The sequence below is a fragment of the Erpetoichthys calabaricus genome, chromosome 15, assembly GCF_900747795.2.
Source record: "Erpetoichthys calabaricus chromosome 15, fErpCal1.3, whole genome shotgun sequence".
NCBI classification, from domain to species: Eukaryota; Metazoa; Chordata; class Cladistia; order Polypteriformes; family Polypteridae; genus Erpetoichthys; species Erpetoichthys calabaricus.
This window is the reverse complement of record NC_041408.2, coordinates 95,412,547-95,437,178: the sequence shown is the minus strand read 5'-3', so window position 1 is coordinate 95,437,178 and position 24,632 is coordinate 95,412,547. Positions and strand designations below refer to the sequence as shown.

Below are 24,632 nucleotides of genomic sequence, written 5' to 3'. Positions count from 1 at the left end.
CAGTGGGTGGTGCTTTGGACGAGACCCTCAGCTTTGATGTTTGCTTGAGTGTGTCCTGCCCTCCCCCGCGTAGAGCCCACCCATAGCATGGAGAGCACTGGAGCGGGTGCCATTGAGGGGGTCAGATCTGTGCCCCCTGCTGTGAGGATCATGTTTTTCATGTTGTGTTCCCCGCTCATTTAGGTCTAAGGCTCCGCCCCCAATTGTTCTGTTTGTCTTGGCCCCCTCCTGTCTATCTCTGAGGCTCCGCCTCTAGCACGCCCCTCCCACCTCTGCTTAACGCCCCTCCTCTTGGCCTTCCATGTGTTTTCTCCAAGCCCCGCCCAAGCCCCTCCCATCTGTGTCATGTGTCCCCCATACTCTTTGTGTCGCACTGTCACCGTCACTGCCCACTTTGTCCCTTTGGTGGTCTTGTCTGGTGCTCGTTGGACACCTGCCTGTGGGTGGGGGGGCTTTGTTAGTGAACGTCTGCCGTGGTCCTCCTTCAGCTCAGGATGATCCAATGGCGCGGCTGCAGTGTTGCCACATGTGGGTTTCTTTTTGTTTTCATGTGTCCTGTTTTATGTCAGTAACACCGCTGGTGGCACAGGTGTGGGGGTCCGTGGCTTTCAACAGGTTTGCATGGCTGCTGAGGGGCTTATGGGAATTGTAGTTTGTAAAAGTACTTCACTGTGGTGGGAGGTTTGGCCAGAAGCGCCTTGTGAATTGGACATCGATGGTGGTGGAGGACTGGCACTGCCAATCAGGCTCAGGCACAGCGCTGGGCATTTTCTCTGTTTCTGTCTTCAGTTTCTCTTTGTGCAAGTGGCACAGCTCAGAAGATCAAGCGCCCCCTGGTGGTGGGACTGGCACTTTACCGAGGGGGTCACGTGTTTTGTTCGAGTGGCTGGCACAGCTGCCCTTTGCTGTGTGTGTCGTCTGGGGGGATTTCTTCAGGGGGTACTTTTTATATTTTATTGTCACTTTCCGCTGCTGTGCTAATGAATTGTTTTACTTTCCTTATTTGGACATTTCTTGGTGCCATTGGCGGGTGGGTGTTGGCGTCACTCTGTCTGCCCCTGTGCAGATCTGCTGGCCCCCTCGTCACCCCCCAGTACAAAGTTAAGATCACAAGCCATCAAACTGCAGACCCGAAAAGGCCCAAAGGCCACCGTGGACTTGTGCCCTCTGAGCGGCTGGTGGCTCGTTTGGGGTCCGAGTGTCTTGAATTTTGTTGGCTGTGGCCGTGGAGTTGCTGGGATTGGATGGCTGCAGGTGCCCAACGTGTGATGCCATGAGTGCCACGTTTGTGTGTTTCAGACGGTGGGTTTTTGGGTGTCCCTGCTCCCTGTGGTGGTCTTCTCTGCCACTCTGGCTGCCCGCTTCTCAGATCAGTGCCTTGGCATAACACAGGGTGGAGTTGAGGATGGCGCGTGCCACAGCAGTGACAAGTCAATCGATGCTGAGAATGTTGTGCCGTTCAGATCCCCTCTCATAACAACTCAAATCCAAAGTAAATGTTAAGCGATTCCTGCGTGCCCCCCGCTCAGGGCGATGGATTTCCGTTTAGCAGGCGAGAGTTAAATGTTTGCACTTCAAAGGTTATTCTCACACTTTGCATTCCAGAACACTCAAAGCCCCTCAATGCCAATTGAAGCAGCCTGGCGCGGTGACGCCTTTATTTCATTTGTGTCACTGGGGGCAGTGCCACACCAGGGACAGGGCCTGCGTGGGGTCACGTCATGACACGACGGGCACAGTGATAGTCAGGCGGCCCCTACAGTCTGAGGGTCCCTTATGATAAGTCGAGTGCGGCACTGGAGGACAGTTGTCACGGAAACAGAGCAGCCAGCCCAGCAAAGACCACCGCCTGTCACTGACTTAGGCGCTCGCAAGCCCACTTCTGGGGTCACAGACACGGGGCAGGGTGGCGTCACCTGTTACCCCAAAACCCACGTAGAGATGGGGACAACATGCAAACTCCAAAGAGCAGGACGGGACCCCTCACTGACTGGCTGAGTGAACACCGAGGGGACACCTGAGGACCACCAGCTGCCAAACGTTACCAGACACATGAGAGGCCCAAGTGACTTCAGCCCAGTAGGGGGGGCCGATGGCCGAACTGAGAGAGGAGCAAACAAAGCAGACCACTGGGCAGGTGCAGCCAAGTTGGTGTGAAATGCTGGCCGTCCTCAGGGTGGCACTCTGGGGGGCTCACCAACGCCCGCTGATTTACTCACAGTGGCCTTTCAGTCGCCTTGATACTCCGCGTCTGCAGCACGTCCATGAAATGACTGATGAAGTGACAGTTACAGCCCTGACGGGGGGCCGCCTGGGGGCAGCTTCTCGTTTAGGGTGAAAAGGAAAGGATGAGGGGTAGGAGGGAGACTCGTCTGCCTCAACTGATGAAGAAGGGAGTAGCAGTGGGCCACCAGAGCATTTCGGGGGCTAAGATTTGGACCAGATGGAGAGTTAAAAGGAAAGCCCTCAGCCTGCCGTGAATGTGAAATCAGAACAGCCCCCTTTAGGCTTCACCCTCAGTAGGTGGGCTGAGTGGCCTTCATGTGGCACTTTGAAAAGGAAGGTCAGCATAACAGGACCCTGAGAAGGAGGTCCCAGATTGGACCACTAGGTCTGGTCTCTAGTTTAGAAGTTTACTAACGGCCGACGTTGTGCAAAAGACCACCCGGGGTGAGCAGACCTCCCCTAGCTCTGGCCTTCAGACACAGGCCTCACCCGAGGCAGCCAAGCCCCTCACTCAGATGGCCGGCTCACTGTCTCAAGTCAGGATGAGGCCTCTAGGAGGTCATTACTCACAAAAGGAAGTCATGTCATTTCCATGGGACCCCCCAATGTGCAGCGTCCACCCGGGTGACACAACAGCAGCCAATCGTCCACCAGTACTGCCGCCACACATTAGCTGTCAGCTGGTTAGACAATCAGGGGGCTGCAATGGAGAACATCGTGGTGGGCAATTTAGCCAGGAAACACCCACCTCTTTTTGATCTTTAATGACACAGAGAGTCAGGACCCCCGTTTATCATCTGCACTGGGCATCGGGGTCCACACACAGACCACAGTCTAAGCGCCCCCTGCTGGCCTCAACCTGCCAAGCTTTTCCTTGGTGGTCTCCCGTATTAAACCCTGGCCAGGCCCAGACACACTTGTGGACCTTCACTGACCTGCGGGGAGGAGGCCCACTCGGAGACCCCCAAGTGATACCTGCAGGCTTTGGCCTACACGGGCCCAGAATGAGGGATCGGTGTCAAAAAGTCAAACTAGTCCTAAACCAAAAGAAAAGCGAGAGAAAGTGTGAGAACGGTGGCTTGTGTAGACCACCCAAACTGGCAAAGAAGGATTTATTAATAAAAACGGGGAAAAATAATAAAACATAATAAATAAATAAATAAATAAATAAATAAATAAATAAATAAAACAGGAACTCACAGCAAGTCAAAGTGAACAAAAGCAAAAGACAAGATAAACTTCAAGAACCCCCAAAGTGTCCTACGGGGGTCCGCACCCCTCGGCTCAACAAAGAAACACAAGAACAAAGCAACCCAAAGAGACCACCCAAAGCCAACAAATCAGCCAATCAAAATATGGCAAAGAAGCAGAATAAGTGGGCTGGGGGCGGTCCTTCAGCTGTGATGTCACGGCACACACGCCTCTTGGGGCTCCACCCACAAAGACAGAACACATGGAAGAAAGCAGAGCCACACAAGTCAGGACACACGCGAGAGGACGGCCCACCATCTCCTCCAGGCGCTTCCTGAAGGTGGTCCCGGTCGTTGGTGTCAAGTCCTCACACTTCCTGGCTTCAGTCCTTGATGCTCCTCTTCAGACCCACAATTCATTAAAATGACATAAAACTCCAAAAGGCCCAAACTGATCCCAGGTGACAAAAAAGTGAAAACAGTAGAAGAGAGAGCTGACCTCGCGGTCGGACCCCCAAGAGCAGCACGGTGAGTGACGGGTGTGGGCGGGGCCAGTCCACTCCGACTCACGTAGTCCTCGTCACCCACCCCCCCTGCCCTTCCTCCTAGTGTGGTGTCCTCATCAGCCGTCATGACCTGTGCTGCCCGCTTATACCCATTAAGACCTGAGCACTGCCCCCTGGTGGACAGAACGTTTGTTTGACCCCAGGCCTCTTTCGTGGTGGTGGTCTCACTGCCCGCTCTCGTCTCGTCTCCCCAGATGCCTGTAGCTCCTTCTTTATGAAGTGGGGGGTCTCCACTGGCCCCCTGAGCAGTCAGATGTTATTTGCTCTTAATAATGTCAGCCTTTTCAATCCAAGTGGCTCTTCCCTCAGTGCCTCCTTGGCCGGACCCCGAGTGCCCAGTGGAGGTCTCATGTGCCACCATAGCCACTTCGGAGCGTTCCACTGCCCTGCCCTGCCAGCTCCTGTTGTGCCTCCTTGTCACTCGATGGTCGCACCGAGACTCTGTGCCAAGCCCACCATGCGGTTACGAGGCGGGCGCTCGCTTGGCACTCCCTGTTGTTCTTTCGCTTTGCCATCTTTGTTTATGGGCGATTGTCAAATGTGCACTTTGCAGATATTAAAAGGATTCTTTTCTGGCCAGTAATTTCTTTTCTTGTCTTGTAAGTGCTACATCAGCCTGTGATAATAACATTAGGAGGCGCCGCCGCTGCCACCGCCGCTGCCACCGCCGCCGCCGTAACTTCAGGGCTTTCGAGTCGATTCATTACGAATTCCCTTAATGAACGCCTTAATTACTGCACGCGCTCTAATCTCGCACCGTGGGACACTGACGGCTAATAAAGATGTTCCATTTTTCTCGAGAATTCACGCCCGCTCACGCGCCGCATTAGTGCCAGTCCGCTCTCACCTTCCCTCTGAGTGAATGTCACCCCCAGGACGGGGGGCTTCACCGCCGTGGCTATCCTGGAACGTGGAGGACGGAGATAGATGGGGGGGCGTTTCTTACTTCTCGAGAGGACTAAGATGGGGGGCACACTGGTGATTATAAACGAGGACCTGACAGCTCATGGAGAGAAGGACAATAGTGTGGCGCCTCGTGACGACCCCAAGAGTGTGGCAGTGTGTCCAGCAGTGCGTCTCGACAGCGAAAATGAAACCAAACTCTGGTCAGGATGTATGGATGAGCGACACGCACCCAGAGCTTACTTGACACAGTCCATCCCAGGTGGCACATAGTGGCACCATGCCAGGCTCACCATGCCAGACTTAAGCATGAAGTGAGACGCAGCAATGCAAATGTAAAACAGGAGCTCAGCGGCCATGCTGGAGTGGCACACGTCAGGCTCCTCCCATTCTGTCCCTGGCTCCTCCCATCAGGTGGCTGAGTGGATGGGCAAATGGGCGGAGCCTAAACCTACTGGGAGGGCCATTGGCTGCCAGGTCACCATGGCACTTCATCAGAATGGCATCGCTCGATGTGTCACCTCTTACCGGGCATCCATAGATAACAAGGCCCACATACTGGCACCGTCACTGGCAGACAACAAGCTTTTGTGACTGTGTCACAGAAAATGGTCACATCAAGAAGGTTGAAAGAATGGCAGTGAGGTGGACAACCTTGAGGGTAAAGGCGTGAAGAGCAGTCAGGGCACAGCTGTGGACCCCTGGACGGGTGAGTCTGGACAAACACGCGCCCAGACGGCCAGCAGAACCAACTGGAAAAGGTCCTTCTGTTAGGGAAACTTGTCCTTACATATGATGGCAGCCAAAACGGTGTGACCACACCCCCTTGTCATCGTGTGCATACTGAGCACGCCCCCTAGTGATGGGTGGTGTCATTGCAGCCAAAGACCCTAAATGATGGAGTGATGACATCGTCATTGTCACAAGTGTAGCAAAATCAAAACGTTGTGACAGAAATTAACAGCGATGGCCCAGAGCCAACAGGCCCACCACATCAGAGGGCATTACCAGCTGGCTGGCACATGTGGGCCGCTTCGCTACCCATCAGGGGACTTTAATGCATCTGCCTTGGTCCGCTATTGGCTGATGCACTGAACTGCAAAGCACAAGTGGCCAGGGGAGCTGCCAGCCCTTTGTACCCCTGAAAGCCATCGGGGTCTTTGGGGCTGGGGGGGTCCCTTAAACCAACTACTTAAAACATGTTAAGGTGCCGTGATCACTAGGTGCCTGTTACTGCACACTCTGGGTGGCACAGGGGGGCACTGATTTCACATAGCGCTTTCTGTAGTGAATCCCACCTGAAGGCACATTGAGTGACAATTGTAGCAGGTGATGTGACACTGGGTGACACTTGATGAAATGGATTCATATAGCGCCTTTCAAGGGTTACCTCTGCTGCTCAGCCCTTCATGGGTGCCGCCCACTTGTTTCCGTATCTCTTCAGCATTATGCCAGTCCCTCAGAGTCACACAGGTGGGCACTGACTTTATATAGCGTCATTCAAAGGTCATCTCCACCTGAAGACATCGCACTTGGGGGTCATGCGGGGGGGTCAGCAGGTGGCTGCAGTGTCCAGTGTGGGGGCTACTAGGTGGTCACTGTGCCCCACACACATGTGCTGCTTTTTGTCTTCACACTGTGTTTCCCTGGCACTGCCTTCGTCAGCTGATGACGTGCTGCCAGCCCCCCGTGCCCCCTGCCCGCTCTTCTCATTTTATAAATAACGCATCATTTGCCCGTTCAATTCACCGAGGTGCCATCATCTGCTGTCTGCTGGGCACAGCCTCCCAGCCCAGAGCTGCAGCGGCCCAAACGGCCCCCGTGAGCCCCCTGCTTCATATTTTTATGCGTTTTCATGTTAATGGAAGTTCTCGAGCTTCTCGGGGGCCGAGGAGGAGATTTGTGCTGCAGCGGGGGGGCTCGACACGCCGATGGTCTTCTGTCAGGCCCCGAAGTGTGGAGTCAGCGCACGGCCCACCTACACGGTGTGGACTGACGGTGGCGCTGCGGACCCTCACATCACTCGTTTTGGACACATTTATCAGATGGGCTGCTTAGCTTCATGAGGAATCGAGAGGAGCGGGCAGGCTGGGGGGCAGGTGGGCAGGCGGGCAGGCGGGCAAGGCCTTGAGGTCCCGCTGATGGTGGGAGGCCATTTGGAGAAGCCGCGACTCCTGCATTCATCCAGAAAGGGAATGCGCAGCACTAAGACGCCAGCGCCGCTGCCCTGCCAGCTCTGGGACCACCAGCCCGATTGTGCAAAGTGAAAGCTTCCATTTGATCGATTCTCCACGGCCCCATTGACGGCTAATTATTTTTGTTTTATAGATAATAACGAGACCCCGGGGGGGACGCAGAAGACGTGTAAAATGGTGGAGCTCTACAAGTGAGGTTCAGCAGCGCTCAACGGCGGGCAGATGAGAACGAGAGGAACGAGGGGGGCTAGGAGGAAGACGGGGGAGGGGGGTGGTCCTTCATCCGAAATTCTCTGCAGACCAAAAATGGCCGTCCAGGTCATGGTGGTCTATGGTCACGTCTCATGGCAGGAGCACTGAAGTGGACGCGGGCAGCTCGCCTTCTCCCTTCATCCTGCTGTAAACTGGCACTCCTGAGAGCACCTCGGCTGGGCACCACCTCTCGCTCTGTTCACTCCACACGAATGTCCTGACCTGCACCTCTCGTCCAAACTGGTGGTCTTGGTGGGCGTTGGTGTTTGCACCTCCAGCGCCCTCCTGAAACAAGAAAAGCTCAAGTGGCTCTCCTATTGATACAAAAATAGATAGATAGATAGATAGATAGATAGATAGATAGATAGATAGATAGATAGATAGATAGATAGATAGATAGATAGATAGAGTGAAAGGTGCTATATAATAGATAGATAGATAGATAGATAGATAGATAGATAGATAGATAGATAGATAGATAGATAGATAGATAGATAGATAGATAGAGTGAAAGGCGCTATATAATAGATAGATAGATAGATAGATAGATAGATAGATAGATAGATAGATAGATAGATAGATAGATAGATAGATAGAGTGAAAGGCGCTATATAATAGATAGATAGATAGATAGATAGATAGATAGATAGATAGATAGATAGGTAGATAGATAGAAAGGTGCTATATAATAGATAGATAGATAGATAGATAGATAGATAGATAGATAGATAGATAGATAGATAGATAGATAGAGTGAAAGGCGCTATATAATAGATAGATAGATAGATAGATAGATAGATAGATAGATAGATAGATAGATAGACATGAAAGGCACTATATAATAGATAGATAGATAGGCATGAAAGGCACTATATGATAGATAGATAGATAGATAGATAGATAGATAGATAGATAGATAGATAGATAGATAGAGTGAAAGGCACTATATAATAGATAGATAGATGTGAAAGGCACTATAAAATAGATAGATAGATAGATAGATAGATAGATAGATAGATAGATAGATAGATAGATAGATAGATAGATAGATAGATAGTCAGGGCTTATCAAGTGAATAGAACAGTCTTTGGTGGTCTTCAAACAACAGACCCCACAATTGGCAGCTGCTCCAAATGCCCTTCAGTTCTGGTGGTCCGGACATTTTTACTGAGGTGCTGCCCACCCTTAACTAAGATGGCTGCCACACCGAGGGATGACCTCATGTCATAGCGATGGCCACACCGAGTGGAGAAGTCAGTGACCCCATGAATGACATGAAAGCTGACAAGTGGCGTCACATGCATGTGACCAGATCCCGACACCTGGGCGATGTGCCAACACAGCTCATCACACCAGGAGTGAAGTACCAGGTGGTCCTCCTGGTTCACAAGCACACCGTGCCACTTCTCACCATTACCCACTCATGGTGGCTCCTTTGCCCTGCTGTCATGGTGTGCCCACTCAGATGCCAAGCTTGTTCTGAGTGTCCTCGTCCACATCTGAGTGCTTAGAGGGTCTCTGGGATGGCTCCTCGTGTAAAGCTGAGCAGCCTCAGATCAGGTGGGTGATCAGGGGGTCCACACGATTCTTAAGCCTGACATAAGCCACTTGCTGCCTATTTTGTTACCTTGGCAGTGCCAGCGCCAAGCTGGTTGGTTTAAGTGGGCCGCTCTCGGCAGACCCGATGAGCCGTTTCTCTCATCTTCCTTAAAAGGGTCGCCGGAGCAGACAGGTGTCGTTGTAAAATGCTCCTCCAGTAATCTTCATCTTTCACATGGGAGGTAATTGAGCCCCTTAATGACTTGCGGGCACAATGGGGGTCTCTAAGCAGGCGTGTTTTGCCATCCCTGGAGGTCTCTCTTTCTCTTTTCTGAAATGGAGCTGATAGAAGAAATCAGACTGGAGTGAAGAAATTAAAATGCAAGAAACGACGGCGAGCAGCGAGAACCACCGGCAAGCGTGCGGCCCCCTTTGCGGAGGAGCGTGCGGCCCGCCCTCAGCGTAAGCCTTTAATCTTGCTGAGGATGTTACAGTCGACGGAGGAGGACATTCCATCCTTTCATAACCGTCTCATTCACTTCTCCAGGTTAGCAGAAGCGAAGCGCGTTTGTGTTCTCACGACTCGGGGGGCTTCGCTTCCCTCCCTGCGTAAAAGCTCACCGGCGCCATTCGAACACAAATTCCTCGTCGGCTCCCCAGCAAGTCCTGATTGGTGGTCCCTCGCCTGATATGCCCACCGTGGCTCCAGGATTTCAGGTTTGCGTGTCGCTGCTCTTACTGTGGCTGTGACGCTCCACACATTATTGTCATTGTCTCCTGAAATTGTCACCACGCCGTGCCCGCTTTGGAGGCCGCCACATTGAGCTCATGGTCTGGGGTTGTCGTCATAATGGGACAAATTATAGTGGGTGTGGTGGTCCACTCCCTCAAAATGGCCAAAGTGGTCTGAGGCCTCCACGGATAACCAGGGTTGCAGGCCAGAAATCCCCCACAAAGGGGCGTCCGAGCCCCCACTCTAGTGGCCCGCTCCGTACAGAGACACACTCAGCTTCAAGTCGACTTCATGCGAGGGAGAACCGTGAAGTCCGGGTGGCTGGAGGTCCCCCAGGAATCAATTAAATAGCAGACGGCAAACATGATTGGTCGAAAGGGCCACCCTATGCAAATGAGTCCCAAAACTCAGAGCTCAAAAAATCATAAAAATGAGAATAAACCTCCAGAAGGACCAGGCGAGGGATGACCACCATGGGGGCGGGGGGGTCAAGTGGTGCCCCAGGTTCACATGCAGAGGGAGAAACTCCAGCTGGCAGTGCCCACAAATGAGACATGAGACATCCACAGCCCCCCTGGTTGAAGTCACCAACATTCTGGGGTCCGGATGAGTCGTCTTTAGAGTTGTGGTGACAGCGAATCACATTTGATAAAAGTAATCAACAAACACATCGATGACAAAATAACACTTAAAACACTCGACAAGATGGACCCCCAGCCCACCCCAGACCCCCTGGGAAAAGTTAAAACTGCCGAATCCTCGGAAAACGCCTCGGATCTTTGGTTTTACATATCAGGACGCGACTACCAGCCTTCCTGTCCCCGCCGAGTCCTCAAATTCAACCTCAAGTGACAAAGTGCCCATCACAGGAGTCATCTGAAGGGAAGGCCAGCGGGTGGCACCTTGGCTCATCACGCGCTCTTTTGGGCTGGTGGCCCCTGTTGTACTCCTAATGATGACTCGGGCCAACGTGTGGTGCCAGCCTGGGGACCTCGTCTTGTCACTGACCCTGAAGAAGAAAGTAAAACGCACACACACACCGCTCAAGAGCCTTCAGTGGGGCTGTCACTCGGCTGTCACCCGGCCACCAGTCACATGAGAGGTCCTCGGTGTGTGGCTTTGTCCTCCTTGTTTTGTATTCTACTCACTTGGCGTCTAGCGGGCTGCTGCGTCTGAAAGGTGCTGATCTTGCAGCCCCCCAACGCTGACTGCGGCGGTCCGCGTGCTTATTGCTTCCCACTCTGATGATCAATAAGTAATAAGAAGGAATCAGAAACACACTCAGCCTGGTTGGCACGGAGCCTCAAGGAGTGACAGCCTGCACAATGTGTGCCAGGCTGTGAGCAGAAAGTCCAGATGGGCACCCTGAGGAAGAAAACAATGGAAGAAATGAAATGCCCCGCCTGGCGTCTCCACAGCTCGCCCGCCATGCCCGTGACTTCACCAGCTCAGCACATGCACTGCCACTTGACTGTCACCAAGTCACCAAAGCGCACAGCTGATGACACAAGCACACCGAGTCACACAGAAGGACGATTAACGAGAAGCGTGACATGGAAGACGCACAACTGGGGTGAACGAGACACGAAGGGACGGACTTCGCCACACCGCTGCCTTTTAGTGCCACCCTCCGTCTTCTGTGGCTCCATGTGCTCCTATCTGCCTCTCCTACAGCTGGCACACGCACCCACCACTCACCTGGAGTCAGTGGCAATGCCATCTGCTACCCAGTCCCAGGCTCCATGAGCCAATGCCAGGCTCGCCACACAAGCCCCTCCCACCCAGTCATGTGGCTCAGGGCCCATTTATACCAAAGCACTCCGGATGGCTCCGCCCCTTCTGACACCTGCCGACCTCCAGTGTCGGACCCCTCCGTGGCTGTGTGTCCTTCCATGAGAACGTCACAAACTAACGAGGTGGTGCCACCTTTCGGTTTGTACACACGGACCACCGCAGGATCAGCAGGGCACTTCGGTGGACGTCAAGTGTGAGGGGAGCGATGCTTGAAGGTCGAGGAGGGTCTGGCTGTGGACCTCCGGCCACAGGCCCCTGAAAGACGTCACAGCCACAGAAGAGTCTGTCACTGCAGGTGTCTCTGCGCTGGCAGGCGTCTCTGCACTGGCAGGCTGTGACGTCCTTCAGGGGGCTGTGGCCGGAGGTCCACAGCCAGACCCTCCTCTCTCACTTGGCTTTTATCAGACTGAGATCGGTGGTCCATGTGTTTAACGTGTCACACTTGGAGCGTCCATGACAGCGAATCACCAGGACACTCCACCTCATCAGTGACAACGAATAGAAGACACAGAGTGACAGCCATTAATAAAAGAAGCGCAGAGTCTGTGAATGAGTGACACCCCAACGTCAAAGTCTCCCACATTGTGAATGAGGGGCTAACAGGCAGGGGGTCTTCAAGCGACGCCCCTGCTCTCATCGATCCCAGAGTCACATGACCGCGCTGAGCATTCAACACCCGTGGAGCCGATGGCTGTCACCGTCACTGTCACCCTGAAGCAGGATGCCGGTCACTTTCTGTGACTCCCAATGAGCTCGCCTTGTCACTTTCTCACTTTGCTTTGCTTTGGTGTCACTCGGGGTCCCAAAGAGAAGAGAACAAAGAAAAGGAGGAGGAGGCAGTGGAGGAGGTCTGTGGGGAGACTGGCAGTGCCAAGCGTCCTGCAGGTGTCTGCTCTCATTAGGAAGGCCTTCTGGTCTAATCTGGACAGGCGTGGCACTTGAGAGGTGCAAGGCGCCAACGAGATGAGTGATGAGCCTCACGCAGGTGGGCAGAAGGTGTGTGCCCGCCTCTAAACAACAAGCTGCTGCACATTCTGTGAATTTAGGCATTTGACAGGCAGGATGTGCCAGTATGTGACTGAGTGGCAGGGAGGGGGCACTGAGGTCAATGGGCCCCTTGGTTTGTGTGGAGGGTCACTACAGGACAGTGAAGGTATAAAATACATGAGAGGTGGGCAGTGAGGTGGCACGTCTGCCCCCTCAGCCCCCTGAGGCCTTCATCTTTGGCTAGCTGTGTGAGGAGAGCTGTGCCACCAACTTGGGATATTTCACATATGAGACCCTTAGCCCTGAACTTAAAGCAAAAGTGCCCACTTGCTAAATGCCCTTAAGCTGCTGCCCACTGACTTGGCAGCCTGGGTTCACAGCCAGCCTCTTGCTGGTGCCAGTGCACAGTGCCAGGAGGCCAGGCAGGAGATGCCAGGTGCCTTGTAGGTGGACCGACATCTTTTGTATAAAATATTAGCGAACTCCAACTAATGGCGGGCTTCAGATGACGACCAGCTGATTGGAGTGTCACCGGCCTCGGTCACTTCCACTTTCTCCTCTTTTTGCTGTCACTCTTCATCCATCCAGGGTCTGGAAAGCAGGCCCACCATCAGAGTGGGATTTGTGTTGACATCCACCTTGTGGCACGAGATGAGCAGTGACAGCAGCACCAGTCTCATACGGCCATCGCACCCAGACACACCGAGCCGTGCCAGTCAGTGTGACATGTGGCCAATAGCTCAGCATCCTACCGACTACGCCTCTCACTTTACATATGTGGGTACTTAAGGGGGCTACTGTGGCAACTCAGCTATGTCACATGCACGACGGCCCCGCCTCCCTCACCTGGCACTGCCGGACCACTCGGACCTGAAGAGCCTGGTGCCCCCCCCCCCCCACTGACCCTCTACTCTTGTGTCATTGGCTAAGTGAACAGGTGTGGCCTCGGTGGGGTGAACCACAGGAGGTATGTGAAGCGGGTGGGCTCGTTGGTCATGGCATTGCTGGCTTGATGCCCCTGCCAGGCGCCCACTCCCCCTTAAGGCCAGAGCCTGGCCCCTTATGCTTTGAAGACTTGGCCCTTGTGTCCCACCTCGACTGACGCCCCTCCTTCTCTCCACTGGGGTCTCTGGCTCTCCATTCCTTCTTCTTCTTCTTCTTCTCGTCTCTTCAGTTCTTAGGACTTTGTGCCCCTCCTCGTCTCCCACTTGTCTGCATTTTGTCATTTCTTGTCACAAATCAGCTGGCAGCTCCATTTGCTTCGTTGCTCCTACACCTCTTACTGTTTGCGCCATCTGTAAGAATGGCACTCTGCCTTCCTGGGACCCCCATCATCAGCGCGCTCATGGGTGATGGGTTCATCTGCTGAGCCCCTTTGTCACTTCGCATCAGTTAGCTTCCTTATCTGTTATTTATATAGTGCCTTTCACGTCTATCAGAGCTGGTCTGGGGGTCTCCTACTTTGGGGTCTTTGTCTGGAAACTCAAGGTGCTCATGTCACCAGTCAGCCCCGCACATGACACTGGTAGGCTTGCAGGTGGCCCGACGACTCCAATCCAGTCCAGTCCGGTCCAGTCCACCATGGGCACAGCTCGCCGCCTTGACAGACTCGAGGGCAGGATCTCGGCCAGCTGGTTGGCACCTCCGTGGCTGTTGACAGTTCGCCGGACATCACGAGTGCCGCTCACAGATTAACCAAAAAGGGAGGTTGGCAGAGGTGTCTGGGCTCACTGGTGCCCGCTCTGCGCCCTCTGCAGGATTATTCAGAGAAATGTCACCCGGGGGTTGTGAGGGGGCTTTCAGCAGAATAACAGAAGAACTGGAAAACAAACAAAATGACAAAATTTAGCAAACTGCATTGTGGGTGGGCTTCAGAGCCTCAAATGGTCACCCACCAGTGACACCTAGGAATGTGCCAGGCACAAAGGAAGATCTGCGTGTGCACGAGAGGAGGGCAGCGAGCTCATGATGTGTGGGCGCTTGTGGCTGTCCGTTCGTGTGTCTGCGCAGCCTGCACGTGCGCCACCCCGCGCTCCTCAACGTGTCTGTGCTGTCAGCGGGTACGCATTAGCGGTCAATGTGGTCTCTGATCAAGACCCTGACAGAATGGCCGTACCCTCTGGAAACACCAGGAGTATTGGTGCATGTTAACTGGGCGCCCCTCAGCCCAGCCAGGACTTGTAAGTTGGCACGTCACTTCATCACGCAATCACACAAAGTGAAGCTTCCTGTCGGTACGCGCAGATCTCAAATCGATCTAAAATCGGGCGAAGTCACAACGAGAAGCGTAACGAGTAGCGCGGTACAAAATCAAACCAAACGAGGCCGACGTCTGACCCCTCGAGAGTGTGCGACCCCCACTGAAGGTGAGAGGAGTCACATTACGACATCTGGCCTTTCTAAGAGGCCTTCGATGGCTGGGGTGACATGGAAGCGCCACCTGCTATGGGGACTTGAACTTCTAGAAACGACTTTTTAGGAAAGCGCCTGGTGAGAACTGGATGTCCGTCAGCTTAGAATGACCTCCAACAGCTCAGGGGTCCACTTGGATAAGCAGACCACAGCACGGGCAAAGGCGGGCAGCGGGCTTCAGGTCAGTAGTACCCGCCTGCATGGCCACTGCATGAGAAGGCCACACCTCTTCTGCACTGTGATGCCAATAAGGGTCGTGATTGGCTGATTTTCAAACATGTCACCACCCCTCTCCAGTACTGATTGGCAGTTGCTTTGTCTGATCTTTCAATTCTCTGCCAGTCAGAGTGCCAACCTGCCAAGACTGAGCAAGTGGCCCACAGTCAGTCACGAAAGTGAGGAATGTGCTGAGCGACTGTCCAATACTGGATGACCGCTGGAGTCGATAACAGAACCTGGCACAACTGGCTCAGGGTCAGTGGGTCAGTGCCAGTCCCAGCAGCACTGGGTACAGAGGAGGAGCCAACCTTGGACCAGATGCCAGTCAGTTTAGAATGGCCAGCCATGCCAAGGAAGAGAAAAATAATGGAGACAGGGGGAGAACCTGCATACTCCACACAGATAACAACACATGCCAATCACTGTGCCATCCACTTCATTTAAAGGTGCCCACTAGAGAAATAAAGCAAACAGAAATTAGAATTGACAGCAATCCAAGCCAGCAGAAAGAAAGCTGCCAGGGTCAGTGGGTTGGAGGGGCACAAAGTCAAGGGGAGGGCACTGCAGAGCTTCAACCCAATGGCATCACTTGCCCAATAAGTGAAGGGTCTGTCCGAATGGATAACACTGGGGAGGCTGGTAAAGACGTGAGGCACAGACTAAAACACAGGCTGGCAGGCTGGCACAAGGTGGCAATGGCAGGGAGCACAGCAGTATAATACCCTCCAACCATCTCAGTGTGTGACAGGGCAGGGACCTGTGAGTGACCCACCTGAGATTAGGCCTCTAATTACCCAGAAGGCTTTGGCACCCTGGGAAGAAGCAAAACAGTGTGCCACCCCCCCCCCCCCAAGGGTGCCAGATGGGGTCTCTGACCCCTGGAGATGCCATAAAGGTCTGGTTAAGGACAGACCCCCACATCCTGTCTTACAACCCCCTTACCTCTTCTGGACCCCTGAGTGTCTTTTTGGGGTCCCAGATGTCATTCTTGATGTCCTGAAGTTAGCACAGCTGGCGCCCCCTAGTGTGATGTTTCCCACACACCCCCCCTGCATACACACTTATTCTGGCAGCCTCCTCGCCTTCTGACGCCACCCCTGATTGAGCTGTCCGTTACCCAGGATGGACGCAGGGTCCCAAGCAGGTGGGCGCCTGCCGTTGACATCCGCGTCTTCCGCTGAGACTTGTAAAGGAGGGTCCGGACAGCAGCAATCCCCTTCCTTTGTGTGCCGACAAAGAGCGAGAAGAAAACCGGTTCTGCTTGGATGGCTGCAGACAATTGTCAGACATGATGCCATCAAGACATGGCCTTGGGTGGCACTTGGTGGAACAGAGAGATTGACCCCGTGCTCACTGAAGGTCAGCGTAATCGAGAAAAATTCCTCCAGACGCTCGGAGGCAGCGTCCTCTCTCGATTTGCTCGGAGCCGTTTTCATTCCTTAAGGAGACGGCTGACCGGGCCATTCTGATCTAATAAACGCACACGCGGGCACCGCGGCCTCGGGCGATGAGGGGGGTGCCATGTCATCACTCCCACTTAACACTCCACGCGCAGCTCCCCGTAGTGGATGGCTGTTTTAGGGAGCATTGTGCGTCTTTTGTCATTGTCACTGCATGTCACATGATTAATATGTTCATGCTGTCATTGAACTCCACTGTCATCGCTGAAGTTGATTTTAAGGGTGGGCCGCCGACTTTTAGGACTTAGACGCACCCTGCAGTTTGTGCCTAGCCGCCCCACCTGTTACCATGATTGGATCTCCACAGTCGAGCCTATCGTCAGCTGCCACAGGGCGCCCCCTTGAGGTCATCGGTGCCATCGGTTACGGGTTTCTGATCAGCGCTGCATTTCAGCACCACGGAGAGCCACCATTAAGACAGTGCCGGCTGGTTAGCGCCAGGCCTTCAGTCGTCCGCTCACGACTCGATGTGGGAGTGTTCACACTGATGCCAGGCGCCAGGGCACATGTCACTCTCTGCCAAACGTAAAACGATTGTCAAGAATTTGGCTCATGGGTTCAGGCCAAGGCTGCCGCAGTGCCAGTTGTGCCCCTCCAGCCCACATTGTGCTTTGAAATGAGGCAGCCTAGAGGAAGAAAAGCTCAGCAGTGCAATGGCCTCAGAGGCCTCCAGTGGGCGCTGTGCCTTAATGCCCGCCAGGCTGCAGACTGCATGTCTATCAGAGGGGCACTAGCACACGCTAATGGCTTACTGGTGACCTCTGCCTCCTCCTCTGGCATGATTTGTTGCCCTGTCCATGCCAGGGCAGGTCTCAGTGGTCACCAGCTCTGTCCTACCCTGGCACTGCCCATGCCCCTGCTCGCCTCCTCCCACCAGATTTACATTTTCACATAAAAGCCTTTTGATTGGAGTTTTTTTTTTTTTTTACTCCACACCAATTTTTAGGAAAGAGCAATCACGTTGAATCTCATCATCGCTCTTCTCAAGTGCCCACGTTTAATGTAATTACTCTCTGAAGAACGAGGCTGCTGCCTTAAAATAGGAGGCCATGTCTGAAGTCAATTACAAGGTCACCAATCTTCACGATGCCCTCGAGGCTTTCCAAGTGCGTTTGTGGAGGAGCCAAGCACCAGTCACTTCCTTCATCTTCTCTAAAGTCCTCCATCCTAAACAAAGGCTGGCAGCGGGCGGGTGAGCTGGAGTGCATGGCAGCATCGAAGGAGGAGGAGTGCCAGCTGTGCGCACCCCGACGTCGGCTCGTGTGGCACTAGGCTTTATGGAAAACGTGAAAGAGTTGGGGTGGCAGCTTGAGGCCAGTGCCAGGGTGAATGTGCCACTTTGAACTGCCATCACTCAGGGTGAGCCCAGATGTCCAACTACCAGGGTCCTTGTGACTTATCTCAGCAGCATCAAGTGCCAGGGAGAATCCAAGGCAGGATGTCAGTGCCAACCCATCACAGGGCACATTCATGTATGACACAGTTAGAGCTGCCAGTCACCACAATACACCCTGTACACCACCTCGGTGTAGAGTCAGGTCAGACCAGAAGGGGAGCAGTGAAGAAGACAGGTGGGTAGGTGGAGAAGGCGCTGTATAATAGATGGGCACCATGAATAGCGAGGAGGTGAAGGGCACTGTATAGCAGGTAGGCAGTTCCACATACATGTCTTCTAGTTCAAGCATGATGGCCTGACTGGGCCACCTGCCTCCTGACCTCTCGCCATCTCTGTGCCCTCCTGCTGAAGGTGACGGTGCCCGGCTGGCATTTCCCTACGTTGTGCCTCATGGTGCTGTGAGTGCCACCTGCTGGCCGCTGATCTCACACGTTAGGCGTGTGGCTGTAGCTCCAGATGTTCCGCCAGCTCGTTTGAAATTGCCAGTCAGTAATTGGCGTGCCGGCGGGCGCTCATGGTGACAGATATGTGGCGTTATTAAAGAGGACAAAGCGCATTATCGTGACCATGAGAGGACTGGCATCTCATTAAAGAGATCCTCCTCAGTTAACCTGCAAGCCGATGAAACAAATAAAGAATCAAATCAGCGGAAAGGCGGCCCGCGAGCTTCTTATCGAGCAGACGTGACGGGCACCGGGGGTGGGGGGGGGGGCGGGGACTTGGCACAGACTTGTGCTCTTTGGTCCTCTCCTTCCTTGTTCCCTCATTGTCCCCAAGTGCTGCCTGGGTGTCCTGATGGCCATCGTGGCCTCTCGTCTCTGGTGGTCCTTCACTCTTTCTGGCTGTTTGACGTCCTTTATAATCACAGCCAGCCTTACGTCTGCGAAGTCACCTCGTGTCACTTTGGAACGTCACGGAGAAGTGCAGCGAGTAAAATAACAGACCACCCTCTTGGGGGTCAGCCCGTCCATCTCCTTCTTACTTTCAAGTGCCCCCCTCTGTGCCCACAGCTCCTCCACTTCAGGTCTGACTGGGGGAATCTCGCCTGTCCAATGAGGGAGTGCCATGCCACGCCCCTTTGTCCCTTTCCACCAATCCCGTCTCAATGTTCGTAACGGAATTCCAAAATCGGGGTGGGGCGGGGCTAAGTCTGTCCTGGTGGCACAGGGCATAAGGCAGGTGCCAACTCTGACCAACACACCAAGCTCACTTGTCTGATGGGGAGAGCAGAGGAAGAGCAGAAAATGAACCCTCGACACTGGGGGCAGCTCTGGGCACCGTGCCACGCGAGAAGTCCTAAGAACTGCTGCACAGAAAAGAGCAAACATGCAGAGGAGGAAACACGCGTGTGATCATCCGCCATACGCTTGCCACGTTTAACATGAATACACACACACACTCTGTTCAGTTCAAACATCAAGTACGCTGTGCACTCTGAGGACTTGAGCACTGGCTGAAGAAAAAGAAAATGGAAAACCTGCTGCCCCAGCCTCTCTGTGCCAGCCGTTGAACCCTCGGTCACCAAGCCAGGTATGGAGCAGAGGAGGACTGGGCAGCAGGCGCCCGTGCATCTGAGCCATTTAATGAAGCAGTGCTGAGGTTTGTGATGCGCCATCTGTTGGAATGAAAACGGAGCCTGAATTCTAATACTACATGCACTACAAAATACATTCCAACAGGTGGTGCACTGCAATTGTTAAAGCTGAGGCCTACGTGGATAATTTAGATTTCAACTCACTTTAGGGGGGTAGCTCAGCTAATATAATATAATATAATATAATATAATATAATATAATATAATATAATATAATATAATATAATTACAGCATAGAACAGAACGTGAGCTTGGACCTGCAGAAGACCTATTAGCATGCCTTCTCCATTTTCGATTTCTAAAATGAATCCTTATCACGCTGCGCCTTGAAGATGAAGTCCTATTGTCTCTTTGTACCTGATATTAAAATTGAAAACTTAATTATTTATTACACACTTTTAATTCCACAGATCAGTGAGCTGTAAAGAAATGCATTCGTTTTTGAGCCAAGTCTGCAGCTGTAAGGTGACAGCCTCTAAGTGCTGTTTGTTTTAAGAATGGCCTTATTAAATACGGGACCACCAGAAGAGAATCGCCGAGTGGGAGAAGTGAGGCGGACGGCGCGCCTGATTATCGCCTTTCATCTTCTCCACGTCTCATGTGCTCTCCGGTTTAATCTGACGCCTGACCAGCTCACCGAGGGGTGGGCCGGTGGGACCCTCGTGTTGCCCCCAAGTCATCGGACTTTTGGAAAGCAGTCAGAGCTTTAAACACGACCTTGAGAGCTGAAGGGCACCTGGAGATGCAGCGGGCATCATCATGTCACAGAGCGCCTCTCACACCCACCTCTCCATAGAGCGCCTTTCACATTTCTGTCTTTTGTGCCAAGTGCACTGACTGCTTTGTGTGTTTCTTATGTGTCTCTTGTTCCAAGTCACCTCCAGTGTCCTGCATTGCAGTGCCCACCGTAGCCCACTCACAACTTTATTTTATCGCCAAGTGCTCTTAGCTCAGGGTGGTCAGCGGCCCCCCATCTAATCAGCTTACTCGATCCAACACAGGGAGCAGTGAGCTCTCCGAGTTAGCGTTGCGCCGTGTGTTGGAGCGCCTCCTCCAGGCCCACTGTCAGGTACGCCACACTGTGCTTCAGTAGAAACTCACAAACTTCACCTTTTCCAAACTTGGCCAGTCCCACAAAGTGCTGCAGGGGGCAGGAGCCTCTCTCTCACGAGCAGCCAGTAAAGGCAGGAAGAAGTCCAGGAGGAGTGCCAGTCCATCACAAACGGCATCATCAGGACACTAACCTCCTGTGCCCACCTTTGCAGTCTTTGCTCTTTCTTGCCTCACCACATGCCCACCACACTCCCAGGTCCTGCCCACTCTACCTGCCTTGTCCATTTTTTGTCCCCTAGAAGTAAACACATTGGGCTCCTGCACTGGAGCGCCCTCTGGTGGCAGATGTTATCACTGCACTTTGAGCCTCCGCTTGCTTTCAAGGTCAGTGGCCAACCCAGCACATGGCACATACCCATGCTCACTCATACTGGCCAATCCAGTGGCATCAGCCCACCTTGGGGCTCGCCTTTGGACGAGCTTGTTGGACAGAATGCCCTTCTCTCATCACAGTTGTTCACTGGCAGCTGGAGAAGACCCCCTTAAACATGAAAAAGATGCAGACCCCACAAATGCCACTCCAAACCAGAGTGCAAATGCCTGAAGATGGGAGTGCCAACCACTGGCTCACCATGGCATTCATGAAGCAACTCTGTGTTAGCAGTTATGCCCTCTAATGAAATGAGCAGCTGTTCGTACCCGCACACAGACACTTGGCACCACCAGAGTGCTGGAGTTTGTGATGGGCACAAGTGCATGAGATGAACAAACAATGGGGTCCTAAACCTGCACTGGAGTGAGGGGGCTCACTGATGGACAGATAGATGGACACCCTGCAGCCCTAAAGTTGGACTGGGGGGATTCTGTCATAGATTGGATGGACCAATGGATAATTAGGACTGGTGTGCCATTCTCGGTACCAGCAACAAGGCCACCTGTGTGGCATGAATAATAGATGGATGGATGCCAACCCAGGGCTCACATGCCATTGAAGGTTGGCTCTTGCCTTGCACTCAGTGCTGCCAAGATAAGATCAACCAGCTGCCATCCTGCTTTGGCATACATGGGTTCAGTTATGGATGGATGGTAATAGGGGGGCTGGCATCTCACCCAGGCTTGGATCCTGCTTTGTACTGTGAGTTGCCAGGATATGTGCCAGTATCCTCAGTCCTGGGCTGGATTAAGGAGGTTCATTAATTAATGGATGGATTGATTGTATCTTAGGGGCTAGCATGCTATTCAGGGTGGGCTCTTGCATGGCACACAACACTGCCAGGGTAAACTAGTCAGATGGATGTGTGGATGGGTGGCAAATCAGGCTGGCATCCCATCTGGACCACATGCCTACATTGGACCAGATACCAGGGAGAAAGTGCCAGATCCCCTGGCTCCCTGTGGATTTTGTGGATTGGATATTGGGTTGAAGGTGATTGGTGCCTGGCATCTCACCCAGGGCTGGGCTCTGCCTGGCATGCCTTGCTGTCAGGGTAAAGTGAAATGAATGAAGTGGGGGCAATAATGGAAGGATGGATGGATGGATGGAAATTTGTGGCGGACATTTAGGATCATAGGACCCTTAAACCATATTTAGTGGACCCTCAGTGCAGACAGGTGAGTTTTCCTACAGAGCAGGCGGGCATTTGTTCGTCCTAACTACAGATGAGTGGCACTGACATAAAGTGGCACCCTCTCTTTCTTGGTGACAAGCGAGGTGCCCGCATCTCTCAAGGTCACGGGGCTGCGTTGCCCCAGAGATGCCCAATTCCATCTTTTCTGCTGTTCCTCTGAATGGACGTGAATTTCCACACTTGTGCGACTTTAATGAAATCCGAGCGGCGGCGACGACTTCAAAAGCAAATTTAGCAGCTCAGTAACTCGGAGAGCCGTTCATCTCCATCAGGAGAAAACAAAAGCCGCTCAGCGCGGATATGTGAGACGTGCATGGGGGACAAGCCCGGGGGTCCGGCACCTGGTGGGAGTGAGCCAAACAGCGATAATCTGGCATGGCACAGTCCAGCAGGAGACCCCCGAGACACACAATCAAAAAGAAGGGCAATTAAGTTAAGGGAGGGATGATCACAGGGAAACGAGGAAAACAGCAAATCTGCAGCCTCCTGGGCTTCATGGAACGGCTCTCGAACCCTTGGCCACCTGGGAGGGTTGGCTTGCACTTTGACTCTCACCCTTCGGTCCCGAACTCCCCCCTCCTGCCCGATTTTCAAACTGAAAGCCTACCCTGGCACCCCTCCGCCTTGATTTGTGTTACAGATGCCAGACTAAGATGCCCAATGGTGGCATCTCAGGCCACGTCTCTGTTCATGTCCTCCCCACCCATAACCACTGTGGGTCTGAGGCCTGCCCTGTGCCATCCTGTGCCCCCCCCCCCACAGTGTCCCATGTTCAGTGTTGAGTGAGTGCAATGGTGAATCTGTTAATATCGAGCGTTAATGTCATACAGCGCCTTACTTTGGAGCATTAGAATGATTTTAATAAGAGCGGGCCATTCAGCCCATCGAGTGTGCCAGTCCTGTTCAGCTGTCTTCATCCTGTAAGGTGCCTTTCTGAGTGCCACCTGCTTTGGCCTCATGTCACTATAGCACCTTTCACAATCAGTGCCCTAGACGATGGCAGGAGCAGCGCCCGTTGTATCGGATTCTTAATGCAGAGGACAGGAAGGTTGCAGACTCGGCTCTAAAAGTGTCCAGCGGGCATCGGCTCAGACCCTGGGCATAGTGGCTCGTGTCAATCTGAATTTAAAGAGTGAAGTGAAAGCTTCATAGACTGAGAGGGGGGCTTTGGGCTAGAAGGGGCTGTCAGCGCTTGAGCAGGTATGGCGGAAAAACCCAGAAACCTGATTGGATCAATCATTCAGTGAAGTGAATGAATCAGCCAATCAGGTAATGAATTAATCGACTGATCCCGCTGACCTAACATGCAACATTTAAAGTAGCGAAGAAAAGTCAGGAGGGTGGCGTGAGCAGCGGGCAGCCACACATGGCATTGTGCCATGACCCAACAAAGCCCACCCGTATAAGACTGGGTGCAAGGCAGGAACCAGCCCTGGACGAAATGCCAGTCTGTCACAGAGCCCACCCATACTGGGGCCAGTTGAGAATCACACAGACACGGGCAGAACATGCAAAGTGAGGGGAGGCCTAAGGCAGCAGTGCTAAGTGCTGTGCCACTCCATTTATTGTACATTTTGAATTTGAATCAACAATGCCCCCCTCTGCCCTGATCTTTGTGGGTCTTCCTGATGGTGCTTTGATTTTCTCTCCACATCTCCAAAGACTTGCCTTTAACTGGGGGCTTTAAACGGGACTCTGGTCGCCCCAAAATTGACTGGCATCCCATCTGGGTTGGTCTCTCACCTTGTGCCCAGTGCTGCTGGCATAGGCTCTGCCCCCTCTGGCAGGATGGGCAAGCCAAGGGATGGGCAGACTGAGGAAAGTTTAGGACTTCGGCATCCTGCCTGATGGGGGCGCGGCACAGCTGCAGGAGTTGGTGGGCCGGTGAGGAGTGGGGCTGTTTGGGGACCCTTAAAATGGGGGACCCCCCCCATACACACAGAAATAAGAATTCTGCACAGCTGAGGACAGAGTGACGTGGGTGGGTCATGACGGTCACCGCTGTCCCCCTTTGAATTGTGTCCCACTAAAGTGACATTCTTGCTCTCTTGCAGGCTGACTGGCACAAATCTTCCATCCCCGGTGATCAGCAGCAAGAATTGGCTCCGGCTGCACTTCACCTCGGACAGCAACCACCGGCGGAAAGGATTCAATGCCCAGTACCAAGGTAAGGGCTGGGGGGGCTGGATGTGGGCGGTGATACTGGTTCGGCTCCCTTATGGATGGTTTCTTTGAACTCCATGCCATCGGCTCTGTTGCTATGCCCGGATACCACCCTAAAGGTCACCATGTGGCATCCAGAGCCTTGGGTGGCATTGTGGCTGAGTGCTGTAGAGGGTGCCAGCTGGTGGTCTTAGGGTCAGACCGGGCAAGGCCCCCAGTTTTAATTCAGGCACATTCTTGTCACTGCCATGTCCGTTATGGCTGCCTGCTGTCCACTCTGTGCCCAGTGACTTGTCCTCTGATGTCCCCATTTTTGTCTTTT

At 53.2% G+C, this 24,632-nt stretch overlaps 1 protein-coding gene across 1 annotated transcript in view; it reads left to right on the top strand.

Moving 5' to 3' along the window:
* The window catches only part of LOC114665777 (CUB and sushi domain-containing protein 1-like), a 299,098-nt gene that overhangs the window by 113,468 nt on the left and 160,998 nt on the right, over positions 1 to 24,632 (top strand). The window contains exon 6 of the mRNA XM_051919387.1: positions 24,202 to 24,314. Within this exon, the coding sequence (XP_051775347.1) occupies positions 24,202 to 24,314 (113 nt within the window). The remainder of the gene's footprint in view (positions 1 to 24,201; positions 24,315 to 24,632) is intronic.